Source organism: Populus trichocarpa, chromosome 6, assembly GCF_000002775.5.
Source record: "Populus trichocarpa isolate Nisqually-1 chromosome 6, P.trichocarpa_v4.1, whole genome shotgun sequence".
Lineage (NCBI taxonomy): Eukaryota > Viridiplantae > Streptophyta > Magnoliopsida > Malpighiales > Salicaceae > Populus > Populus trichocarpa.
This window is the reverse complement of record NC_037290.2, coordinates 441,787-455,384: the sequence shown is the minus strand read 5'-3', so window position 1 is coordinate 455,384 and position 13,598 is coordinate 441,787. Positions and strand designations below refer to the sequence as shown.

The window sequence follows — 13,598 nt, the reverse complement described above, 5'->3', positions numbered from 1 at the left end:
ATGGTTGCCAAAGAAGTAACATTTGCACTTGTTTAATATTTAAATATTCACTATAAAACACACCTAACTTATTCAATGAATTACACTAATATCGATGACGAATGAGATGACATAGAATAAGAGCATGTGTATTGACTAAAATAAATGCTTACAAATTTGAAAATAGAATGAGAGCTCCTCTATGTTATTCTCACCAATGGTGTTCCATCAAAACTGATTATTTCATTGCCTTCTAATATCAATCGTAGTAAACAAAATAGCATATATAATATAGTTTTAAAACCAATTCAGGATGAGATCCGGATCATATATCGAGAGGGCGACCCAAGTCAATATAAAAAATTCAAAGAAAAAAGTTAATGGATTAAAAACGTATAAGGTTTTAATTGAGTCAGGCTCTGTTCGACCAGGTCGACCCAGATTTTTAACTGAATTATTTAAGTTATTTTTTTATTTAATCTAAATCAGTGTAGATCTCGAATTAAAGGTCGGCTTGCTAGGACAATCAATGTTTTAAAACAATGATACAAATTTAATGATATCATTACCTTCTAATTCAAAATCAATCCACGTGATTGACATACGTAATAATTGTAATTAGGTTGAAAACTATGGTGGTTTAGATAATAATGTTCATTTAGTCAAATTAGGGATTGATGTAATGTCAGTGAATCATAAGGCACCCATATCAATTCAAATTAGGAAGGATTAGGGTGTAAATTTGACTTAGTAAAGTGCATCTTCTCCTTTTCATGTCAATGGACCCCATGATCGCCACATTCAGCCCCTCTTCCCATTTCTCACCCAAATCAATCTCTTTCTGTGAAATTAACTTCATGTGCTAGTGATCCACAAAAAGTTTGTTTGATCAATTTGGAAGAGTATTTATCACATTTATTGCGACATACAGATAAAGTTACATGTTTGTATGAAAAATATAAATATTCCTGGATTTCTCTTTCTAGATTTGATGAAAATTATTGATGTTTCCCTATATATAGAAATCAATAATTTTCAAAAAGTCTCATCTATTTAAAGGTTGGAAATTAATTACAAATGAGTTTCAAGTACTGATCAAAAAAATGAAAAGATTTATTGGAAAAAATATTTTTAATAAAATTACCCTTCATCAAGGCAACTCAAATTAAGTTATAAACTAAATAATATTAGAGACTAGCTAATAAAAAAGAGTAAAGGAGGATTTTTCGAATTATATTATGCGAAAGGCTGTTTTCTTATTTAATAGCCACTATATATATATATATAATGGCTACATCTTGTACACACATGCACGCCCACAATGGCACAAAGATTTTGAAACCACTTTCTAAATTGATTTTGATCACGCCCTCTATGTATTTAAATTAATGAACAAGTGGCCCTTCTAAAATTATAAACATACATCTTTTTTTTTTCTTTCTATTCAACCTTTAATGATGGTCTTAAATATAAACCGTCATTAACTTGAGTTGTGTCGAATTAATTTTATAAGAAATAAAAATATAAAAAAATAAGATAAATTTATCTTCGGAATTGAAGTAAATTCCAGTGCTTTTAAAACAGGAAATACATGAAAATATATCTCTTTCAATTTATTGATTATCACTATTTTTATTTTTTTAATCTTAAGATAGTAATTAAGTATTATAATTTTTATTTATTTTTTGGGGAAGCTTGCGTGTGAACGTATAGCAAATGACAATAAAAGAGGCTATGTTTCTTAATTTCCTTGTATCATACATACTTGGCCCATAGTTTTTGAAAACAAACAGCATGATCGATGCATGCATTGACAAAAAAACATAATTAATTAACAGCATATTCTCACTGGTTGAAGAAAACAACAAAGATTTAAAAAACAAATGCTAAGAAACAAAGCACGTGGCGGACTTGGATAGAATAATAATTGCCACATTTTAGAACCTAGAAAAGAAAAAAAAATATGAAAGAAAAAAAAAAGGCAATATTGCTATAATTAAAGTGTGAGCTAGTAACATGGTATTTACGTTGGTCAATGGTTGTCTCATAGGACAAGTCAGTGCCTAACTTTTATCTTTATGTCCCTCTCAGAATAAGAAAGTATTGCTTCTATTCTCATTGGAGCTGGAAGATGGAGGCCTAGAAGGAGGAGCCACCAGGGAAGAAATGACAGCTCCTTCTGTTGAACCAAACCCTTGATCAGAAACTTCCATGCTTGTAGTAGGTACTCTAGGGTTTCCAAGTCTCTGGAAAAACATATCACCAGGGGTGGTGGTGGTGGTGGTAGTGCTAGTACCGATATTACTGTTGCCCAATGAAAACATGTATGATGATGGATGCTGGCTTTGCTGCTGGAATTGCTGCTGCTGCTGCTGCTGATATTGCAAATTATACCCTGCAGGTGGCATCATGACTGGACTAGGTTGATTAACATGATGAGCTTGACGATAAGCACCTAATGCAAAACCAAAATTTGTTGCATTAATTTGTGACCCTGATGCAAATGGTGCACTAGGACCACCAGTGAATTGTTGCACCATGGCTCGGAAATTTGTGGTGTCTGTATTGAGTAATGTTGTAGGGGTTCTTCTTGAAGCCCTAGACCTCTTACGAATAGGCTTGGCGACACGACCTTCGGGACTCAATTGACGTCCAGCACTTGAGCTGGAATTGCTCGAACCCATGGGGTTCGGGACACCAGACGTATTGATGGTGGTGGTGGTGACAGTAGTGGAATCGGCGACTCGATCCCGGAACATGGGTCGAATAGGGGGTAAGACTTGGTTAGAAAGGTTTTGTTGGTAGAATTGGGACCAATCGGTAGGATTATCGGACATGATTCCGCTCATGACCCCAACTAAAGCACAAGAAAACGCTCAAGCATACAGACCTACAAACTATATTGTATGTTTAATTAGAGCATACAATGACACACATATAAACTATGAATATGCGTGTGTGTTTTCCTTGGCAAAGTTTGAAATGGAAGAAAATGAGCTTAAGCCGATGGTATTTATGGAGGTTCAGCATGGTCAAAGAAAGACTGAAGGAGAGATCTCGGCCATTCATTCTTGCTAAGAGGATATTCCCAGATTGATGTGGCGCGTGAGTTTTGGCAGCTTTCTAGAAAATCTCCATGCTTTACAAGGGCATGAATGACTACCTGATAATACTTTTGAGGTTGCATGGTTCCTCGAAGCAGCATTCTTAGGGTTCTATCAAGAATACGATGAGATCATCTCTTCAAGGTGGCCACGAAGGCTGAAGACTTTGCGCGCGGTAGGTGACATTGGGTGTGATGAGTTGGAGTCTTCAAAGAAGCAAATTTTGTTTTTATGGTCAGAGGGGAAATAGCTATGTACCTTCTTAATTAATTCCAAGTTAATAAATATATATTTTCTATTGCCTTCACAATTACATCGCTAATTATAACAGTATATAGTTGAGATTAACTTCCCTCTCTCAATGATTATATATAAGAATTCGTCTTAATTCATTAGTTATAGATCGATTTTGGGCAATTAATAAATTAAAGACAGAACTAATTCAAAAAAACATGCTGTAAGTTTCTCCATATACAGCACTCTCATGGGCGGAGGAAATTTCCCTAAAAAAAAAAAAAAAAAAACCTCTTAAATTATTAAAAATAATTTTATATTATCCTCTAATAACCTTGATATCTTATATGTCTCCCGTCTTACAAACAAAAATCAAACTTAAATTAAATGAAGTGTGAATGGTCGTTGTTGAACATCTCCTGTGTGTCCCGTAAAATTGACAGGTTAGAATTTTTACCTTTGAATTTTACAAAGAGGCCAACGGGTCTAACACATCTCCTGCCCTTAATTAACTAGTAGAAATGTTGCCGATTGGATGCACATGTTTTCTCAAGTCAACAATGGTTTATACAGCCAACAGCTATATCACCTCAGAGAAATAGTTTTTTTATAAATAATTTTGTGTCATCGGATGTTTTTTACCGAGAATAAACCTGTTTTTTTATTAAAATTTAATTCAATTTTTTACTTTAAATTAATATTTTTTAGTATTTCTAGATCTTTTTTATGTGCTGATGTCAAAAATAATTTTTAAAAAATATTATTTCAATACATTTTTAAGTAAAAAAATACTCTGAAAAACAATCTTTACCGTGCTCCCAAACACCCTTACAGTGATTAAAAGCAAAATTTATTTTTATTTTATTTTCTTAAACATTACACCGTTTGTTTTTCAATGGAATGAAGGTTAACTAAGAATGATTCAATGGTTTCAATATTAAAAACATTTATTATGTAATATTTAATAAATTATGTGTTAATTATGACTTAGAGCCAGATTTATTTATTTTCTTCTTTCTTTTTTATTAAACTTTACACCAGTCTCTCATGGGATGGTATCACTGTTGACAGATCTGGTTTCCATTTACAAAATAAATTGTCGACATGAACCTGTTAATAATTAGCATGCCTTTGAATTGAATATGATTTTTTTTCCCCTTTTTTTTGAGAGGGGTAGATAAGATCTCAGCTATATATCTATATTTCATCTACTCAGGTTGGTACAAGAAATTAATTTGATGGGATAGAAGTAAAGAAGACTACAAAATTATCTTCTCTGTTTTTCTACATAGCAAATTAACGAACCCATTGTCTTCTTCTTCGTCAACCAAAAAGAGGGGCAGGTGGGAAATTCTTCTTGGGGTTAGATACGCTTTAATTTGAGTTTTCTTCTCTGATGGAGCTTGTCAACTACGTACACACACACACACACACACACACACACACACACACATATATATATTGATGGGTTGGTAAAAACATTATATATAGAGAGATTATGTTCTTCTCAATTTGTTTCTCAAGATTAATTGTAAGATTGTGATGAATTGAGAGGCGTAGACTTGAGTATCTAGAACACCTGCAGAGCTAGTTTTTTGTTTTTTTTAAAAAAAAAAGATTCAAGGGGATTATTTGATCATGTTTAAGTTAGCATTAGTGGTGAAGAAAAAGAATATTACGAGGCTGCATGTGTTGTGTGTATTAGCAGAGTAAGACTTGAAAAGGAAGAGGAGGAGGAAGAAGAAGAAGAAGAGTTTTTTTTGCCCCTCTAGGGAGAGAAGATTTGTTGCCTCGGGATGCAAGACTATTCATGGAGCTTTGAACCCCCATAAGTTTATTTATAATGTAAGATCGATCAATAATAGGATAATTTTAGACTATTAATTTAGGGTTTTGTGAAGAACAAAAACAGGATGAATTAAATATTAATATCTAATTCAATTCTTTCGTCTTCTTTGAAGAAAGATTGCAGCCAGCCAAGCCAGGCCAAAAGTTTCATGCCGAAAGGGAAGAGAAGTGTTTCAGCAAAATCATTTACTCTTTGACTCATCACATTAAAAGACAACTTGCTGCTTCTATATTATATATTATCTTCAAATACTTCCACTTCAAAAGCAAGCATGGTGTACGGTTTTTTTAAATTTCCTTCTTTGAATGTGAGAGCACATGTTCTGTGCAGCGCTTCCACGAGGTTTTTAATTAAAGAATGAGGCAACGAGGATCAGCCGTGATTCGGGTGACCGGATTATAATAATTTTTTAGAAGAATAAATAAAAAAATTATACAATTTAATTTTTAATTAATTTAATGTTAAAAAATTAAATTTAGAAAAATACCAATTAAAAAAATATCTCAAATCAACAAGAGTTTACCTATTAAAATAACTCCAAGTTCAATTCTCAATCAACCTAATATTAAAGGATAAAATCAAGAAAAAATTAATTAAAAAAACACAAAAAACAACTCGAATCAACCCGAGTTAACTTGTCAAACTCGGATTATAAAACTGAAAAAACCTCACATAAAATAAATCAAAATAAATTATAAAATTCAATAATATTAAACTCCATATTAAAGAATCAAAACCCTGAGTATCAAAGTAGTATATGTTAGTGTTTATTAAGTTTAAAATTAAGTTTTTTTTATTGAGTCTACTTGCTGTATAGTGAGCCGCAGCCCGCAAGGCTTGGTCTCCTCCATCTATATTCACATCAGTATTTAAACAACCATTGGCCTCAACGGGTCGCCTGGTCACGTGTTGTTCTAGGAACTGACAATTTTACCCCTAGCATACATAAGAGAAAATAGGTCAGGCTCCGTTTTTTATCAACTACGCCTAACAGCCCATGTAAGCACCAATAAGAGAAAATATGCTCGTCACGTTAATTTCCTCTCCAATCACAGACATGTAGAGAATTTGGCACAACGTCGTTTCAACCAATAAGCCATTTTATTAGTCAATAAAAATGCATCGTTAATCGACTTTATTATTATATAAAAAAATAAATCATAAGATAATATATATATATATATATATATATATATATATATAAAAATAAATAAAAGAGGTAGATCCCGATAATAACTACTAAACATCAATAACTCTCACTCTCTTGTGAATATATTTGGTAAGTAGAAAAAGAAAAGTGAAGGCTAAACCAGATACGCATACAACATACCCTCACGTTTCTTTTTCTATACAGCATCTTCTTCTCCACCAGTACTAATTTATGATATATTATTATTAGGAGTGAGTGGAAATAAAAAAAACTGATTAAACTGAGAAAATTAAAAAAAAATAACTGAAAAAACAAAACCGTGAAAAAAAATGATTAAACCGATTAAAATTTTGAAAAAACCGACCAGTTCGGTTTCGGTTTTATAAGCCTGAAATCGAAACAACCGAACCGAAATCAAACCGAAAAAAACAAAAAAAAATCAAGCCAAACCGGTATTTGTCAAAAAAAACCGAACCGAATCGAAACCGGTTTTGGTTTTTTTAAAAAAATTCGGTTTAGTTACTTTTTTTTTTATAAAAACCGAACCGAACTGAAAATGATTATCCCTAATTATTATTATTATTAAATAATAATAATTAATGTATTGTTATTCAATGTCTAAATTTAACTTATTTAGATAAATAAATTTTTTTAGAATTAACTATTGTTTTTTTCGTTAATCTTACCTAATATATTTATAAGAGTGAGAGTTATTAATGCTTAATAGTTATTGTCGTGATATAACTCTTGTTGTTTTTCCAAATATCATCTTAGGATCATAGAAGACTAAAATTCATTTTTTTCCCTTTATATAATAATAGAGTCAATTAATGATGCATTTGATTTTTACTGTTTTTTTCTTAATACAATTTCAATCCTCTCATATATATATATATATATATATATATATATATATATATATATATATATATATATATATATTCCAAATCTTATTAATAATTTTAAATTCAATGATAATGCCCGCCGTGTTAGGTCAAGGCAGAGCTCATGTGGTCACCACACCACCTATTTGATTGTGTTTAGTATTAGTTATCCTGACAAGGTATCAGCTAGTGTCAGTGTCATTACAATTCTCAGAAAAATAAAAACAATGTCTTTAACAGCAACTTCCACTTCTCCCTTACAGCTCCCCTTCACTACCAGCAATGGCAATTACTTGCAAAGAAATGATTTTGGAGCTGTGGGCATCTCAAGATTTCTCAGCTCCAAGACTAAAGGGTCTCCTCTTATCAGGTATTCCATTCAGTATTTTGTGTTGTGCGTGTTAAGTTTATCAAAGATTGATTGGATACTGAGGAATTTGTGGGAAGTGGTGACCGGGTTTAGAAATTTGAGGCAGATTACAAGAGGGAGTGAAAGAAAGACTTGAACTTTCCTTTCTCTGCCTAGCAAATTCCATGGTAAAACAGTGAGGTGTCTGTCAAGTTTTTGTATTCTCTTGAAGCTTTAGCTTTTCCACTGTTTCTTTTAATTCTCTTTATGTCTGAAGTTTGAAGCAGACATGTCTGAATCAAAACTTTCATCTTTTTCATTGCTTGGCTTGGTTGTTATTTGAGAGACTTCTGTAGATTATAAGGAGAATGGAAATGGGACCTATTTAAAAAAATATATATGAAATTGGATATTTTGATTTTTCAAATTTTAGAAGCATTAGCCAGTTGAATTCATGTTTTTCTTCTTTTTGTTGTATCAAAGCAATTTATTAAACTGATTGTGTCCATGGTGAATTTGTTATGTGTTATTGTAATATAGATGCCAGTCGACCAGCACTGAAGAGCCGAAAACCAGGAACCCTTTGGACAAAGCTAGCAACCTGCTTACCAATTTGTTAAGTGGGGGAAATCTAGGGTCAATGCCTATAGCTGAAGGTGCAGTATCTGATTTGTTCAGTCGTCCCCTCTTCTTCTCACTGTTTGATTGGTTCATAGAGGTACTCAGCTACTTTCCGTTTCATGAGATTGTCTGTGGATGATTCTTCAATTTGAATATTGATCCTTTAATGAGCCAAGAAAAAAATAATTGCGATCTTTTCTCATGTTTCTGTTATTGGCTGCTGGTAATACTTGTTTCTCACTATATGATTGGTTCATAGAGGTACTCGACTACTTTCCATTTCATGAGCATGTTTGTGGATGGTTCTTCAATTTGAATATTAATTCTTTAATTAGCCAAGGAAAAAGAATTTTGATCTTTTCTGATGTTTCTGTTATTGGGCTTCCGGTAATACTTGTAGCCGCACAATGACTGCATTGTTCAATGAGACAACAGCACATTGTTAAGGATTTTTTGTCTTTGGTCATGCATTGCTTATTCATATCTGATGTCCTAACTTATTATTCTAATTCATGTGGCAGCATGGATCTGTGTATAAACTTGCCTTTGGGCCAAAAGCATTTGTTGTTGTATCAGACCCCATTGTAGCAAGACATATTCTTCGAGAAAACGCATTCTCTTATGACAAGGTATTGTTTTATATTTTGCTGGCTGGAATAGACCCTGTCCTGTAAATTATTTTAGTTTTCTTGCTTCCTTTTGAATTTACAGTGACAAAGGTCATGCATGAAAAAATTTCAATTGAGACATGAATCCATCGGTGAGATATATGACCAAGAAAAGAAATCCATTATAACATTGGAAACTTAAATGATGAGATTTATATGCCTTTGGGTACATATAGAGGTTTGAAAGAAAATTGGTGCTTCTAAAGTAGCTGGTATGTGATATGATCTGGAAATGAACCTCATGGGGTTCACCTAGCGGAGAAGAACTGGGACTTGGCAGTGTGCTCCTGTCCAAGATCCCAAGTTCGACTCTTGCCAAGTGCAAACGATTCCATGGGGCCATCGGACTTGGGCAAAACCCATGAACTAACCGTGGTGCACTTGTGAGAAACTCCTTGCCGAGGGCCTGTGCACCCCTAGGATTAGTCGGGTCTCGGCTCGGATACCTAGTGCTAATCCAAAACAAAAAAAAGATCTGGAAATATTTGTTTCCACGAATCTTTGGGGAGAATGATGGTGCATTTGTCTACCTATAGTTAGGCTTCAATAATGCTTTTGTCGTTTTGGATTTTTCAATCTTCTTATTAAATCACGTTCTAGCACTTGATTACTTTTTGTTATATTGTTTGTTTTTGAGACTTTAATGTTTTAATTAGGGAATTCTCGCCGATATCCTAGAACCAATAATGGGAAAAGGACTTATACCTGCTGACTTTGACACATGGAAGCTAAGGAGAAAAGGTGAGCAAGTTGTCACTCTTGTATTTGGACTGTTTACCTCTGCTAGTCATTGAGTCCCAAATGGATTTTGAGCTCGTGTTAGTTAGTCTTTCTGATAATTGTTAGTCAATTCCAGTTTTGCCTCTGGTAAGTCATCTGTTAATTTAGTAGAATTGTTGTGTTGAACTGATAATCAGATATATTGTGCCAAGTTGTTCTTCAGCAATGACGTCGGTTTTTTTAGTGGGAAGAACAATAATAGTAAAAGAATAATGGTGTCAGCTAGAATCCTGATGTCCAATGCACTGCCTAAAATTGGTGTCTTGAATTAATTTTTAGTTGATTGGTATTTCTTGGCTATTCATGATCTAATTCCGCTTTTGTTACCACTATAAATATCCCCCTTCTTTCAAAGAACTGGAAGATTCTTTATTATTCTTAAAACTCAATATGTGAGGAGTCGACAACAACCTCAATCAAACAAAGGCAGATTCTCAGACATTTAGTTAAAGTAAAAATTGGATCAAAAGACATCAAACTTAAAATAACATATATTTTGAGAATAGAATTTGGCTCATCTCCATTAAAATAACTTTCCTAAATAACAAATAAAATTAGATCAAGCCCGTAACTTCCATTATTGCCCCAGTTTTTCCTAAATAATTAGGACTGTTGCTGTGCCAATTCTGCCATAACTTCCATTATTGCCTCAGTTTTTCCTAAATAATGAGAACAGATTTTGGCTTGTATTCATTCTCGTTAGTCCTTGTCACCTGAAATGTTGAATTTAGTCCTTAAACTCCAAAAACTTGTCAATTTGGCTTAATTGCTGAAGTCAATTGGAAAATGTTTATTTTGAGCTACAACCGCCTTTAATGAGTTTCATAATGAAGTCAGTATAAGTATTTCTAATTAAAGCTTCTTCTTTTGCTTATTTAGTAATTGCTCCTGGGTTTCATGCCTTGTACTTGGAAGCTATGGTCAAGGTATTCACTCAATGTTCAGAAAGATCAGTATTGAAAATTGACGAACTTCTTGAAGGAGAGGACTTGCATGGCAAGAAGACAGTTGAGTTGGATCTTGAAGCAGAGTTTTCAAGTTTAGCTCTTGATATTATTGGCCTTGGTGTCTTCAACTATGACTTTGGTTCAGTTACAAAGGAATCACCCGTGATTAAGGTTGGTGAAAATATTATCATAATGATGCATTTTCAACCTGCTATCTTTTACATATTTGTTTGTTGTGCCAGTGTTGATCTGGTGACAAAAAAATTAGTTTTAAGATAGTTTCGTTGACTTATTTCAACTGAAGTATTGAAGTTATAATTTTTAAATTGGCTATAGTTTATCATGATTTTTTCCACTAGCAATGTAATGATTTTGCGTTGATGTCAGCGACATTGGATGCTGAAGTTTTATGATTAACCCTTTTAAAACTTATCACAGGCAGTGTATGGTGCTCTTTTTGAAGCTGAGCATAGATCCACTTTCTACGTTCCTTACTGGAAATTTCCTCTAGCAAGGTGGTTAGTCCCCAGACAAAGGAAGTTTCAGAAAGATCTCAAAGTTATCAATGAGTGCCTTGATGGACTCATACGAAATGCGAAAGAGACCAGACAGGTAAGAAACAATCCAACTGCATGATAAATAAAGATGAAGATTAATATGATTTGTGCTGGATGCTTGTGGGCTTTAGGATGAGCTAAAACAATATGGAGAAAAATATTGTGCTTCTATCTTGATCTTTGTTGCCTTGTTTGATAGGAAACAGATGTTGAGAAACTGCAGCAAAGGGACTACTCAAATCTGAAGGTGGGCATATTCTACAGAGCTGTATCAAACAGATGCTAGTTGCATTTATTTGATTTAAAGAAAGATGGGTAGTTATTTTGCCAAATTTTGAAGAAAAAAAATTATTTGAGTCCTGCATTGTAACTGTAAAGTTTGCAGGATGCAAGTCTTCTACGATTTCTAGTTGATATGCGGGGAGCTGATGTTGATGACCGTCAGGTGAATATTTTCTTGTTCTGATGTTGATAACCACAAAATTAATTTGATTGGGGTATCTATATCGTTCACATCCTCATGAATCCAAATTGTTTTATGCATTTATGATCGATTGTAGATGGCCAGTTCTGGGATTGTATCCCCTTTTGTGCATGTGTACAATATTTGGAATTTGACGTAGTCATGAAATTCATACAACTATCCATGGTTTACCAACTTTTATTCCTTTTCTTTCTTACAGCTAAGAGATGACTTGATGACAATGCTCATCGCGGGGCATGAAACAACAGCTGCAGTGCTTACTTGGGCTGTTTTCCTTCTTGCACAGGTATGACTCTTCCCAAACAAATTTTGTGCAGTGTCTCGTACTGTTTCAGTGAAGTAATGCCTTATCTCTTATGGGTTTTGCTTCATAATTTCTTTCATCCACTACAAGCTGCTGTCTGTCTGATTTACACTATTTCTGAAATTGCAGAATCCCTCCAAAATGAAGAAAGCTCAAGCAGAGATTGATCAAGTGCTGGGTCAGGGGAGGCTGACTTTCGAGTTGATTAAACAGTTGAAGTGAGTCTTCCTTTATACGTGCTCATGCAAACTTGTTTATATTCACTAGTGGCTGTGTTCCAAAAACCAGGTTGTGCATTTTCCTGTATAGTTTTTAAAAATTAATAGACATTCATATCAAATGAATATACACATAATTTTTTCGCAATACTTTTCTTCCATGCTTTCAGGTACATTCGACTTATTGTGGTGGAGTCTCTTCGTTTGTATCCTCAGCCACCATTGCTGATTAGACGCTCCCTCAAACCAGATGTTTTGCCAGGTATTTCTTACTGGTAACCATAGGATAAATAGTAGCCAGACTGATTCCTGAAAATTAATATGCAACATTTGAATTAAGCAAGAGACTTAAATTGCACAGGAGGATACAAAGGAGACAAAGACGGTTATGCAATTCCTGCTGGGACTGATATCTTTGTATCGGTAAGTTGAAGCATTTCTATTGCCATCTGTTTTGGTTCCATTGTCATTAACGCTTTAGAATTCATTGCACTGTGAAACTTCAGTATTTTACTTCCTTCTTCTACTTTAGCATGCTCTATGTAAGTTTACTGGTACGTACTTGTTCATTTAGGTCTATAATCTCCATAGATCTCCATATTTTTGGGACAATCCTAACGAATTTGAACCAGAAAGGTTCTTAGTGACAAGAAATAATGATGGGATTGAAGGATGGAGCGGCTTCGATCCATCTCGAAGCCCAGGAGCTCTATATCCAAATGAGGTCTGCTCACAACATTTTTCTGGTTTCCGAACATAACATACAACTTTGCCTTTCCTAACATATATTATGGTTGCCATTGTCAGATTATATCAGATTTTGCCTTCTTACCCTTTGGAGGAGGCCCAAGAAAATGCGTTGGGGATCAATTTGCGCTCATGGAATCAACCATAGCTTTGACTTTATTGTTACAGAAATTCGACGTAGAGCTAAGAGGTTCCCCAGAGGAGGTAGAATTAGTAACAGGTGCAACAATCCATACCAAGAATGGACTGTGGTGTAGATTGAAGAAAAGATCTGATGTCCATTAACATGCCATTAGCAACATTATCCCTAGGGGGTGTCCTTGAATAGAAACATGAACCATGGCAGCCGTGGTTGCTTTCACTTGGCTTAAGCCCGGGGTATGAAGAGAAAGCCTCATTTATCCGATATCAAGTGTATAGTTCAAGCTCAATGCTGACAAGCTATGGACTGACATTTTTATGAATGGATTAAAGAGAAATCTTGAATTCCATTTTCATAAAATAGAGTTATTTTCTACATCTGATCGTAACTAAGATTGTGTTTTTTTCTTCTTTGAACATGGTTTTGGGTATTCCCATGGTGTTTGAGATTTATGCCTTGTTTGTTTTCAGGAATTTATTTTCTTGAAAACTATTTTTTCATGTTTGATAAACATAAAGAAAATTGGTCAAAGAAATTGAATTCTAGTCAATAAAAAAAATACGTTTTATACAAGGAAAGGG

The 13,598-nt window shown here is 33.9% G+C and overlaps 1 protein-coding gene across 1 annotated transcript; it reads left to right on the top strand.

Annotated features, from left to right (window-relative positions):
• Positions 1–7,364: 7,364 nt before the first annotated feature.
• LOC7463654 (cytochrome P450 97B2, chloroplastic) lies at positions 7,365–13,392 on the top strand. Its single transcript, XM_002308730.3, has 14 exons — positions 7,365–7,570; positions 8,090–8,267; positions 8,692–8,799; positions 9,495–9,579; positions 10,498–10,736; positions 11,004–11,177; positions 11,322–11,369; positions 11,508–11,567; positions 11,806–11,892; positions 12,040–12,128; positions 12,299–12,390; positions 12,490–12,551; positions 12,703–12,852; positions 12,936–13,392. Exons 1-14 carry the CDS (start codon positions 7,428–7,430, stop codon positions 13,158–13,160), a joined length of 1,740 nt encoding a protein of 579 aa, XP_002308766.1. The 5' UTR covers positions 7,365–7,427; the 3' UTR covers positions 13,161–13,392.
• The last annotated feature ends 206 nt before the right edge of the window (positions 13,393–13,598 follow it).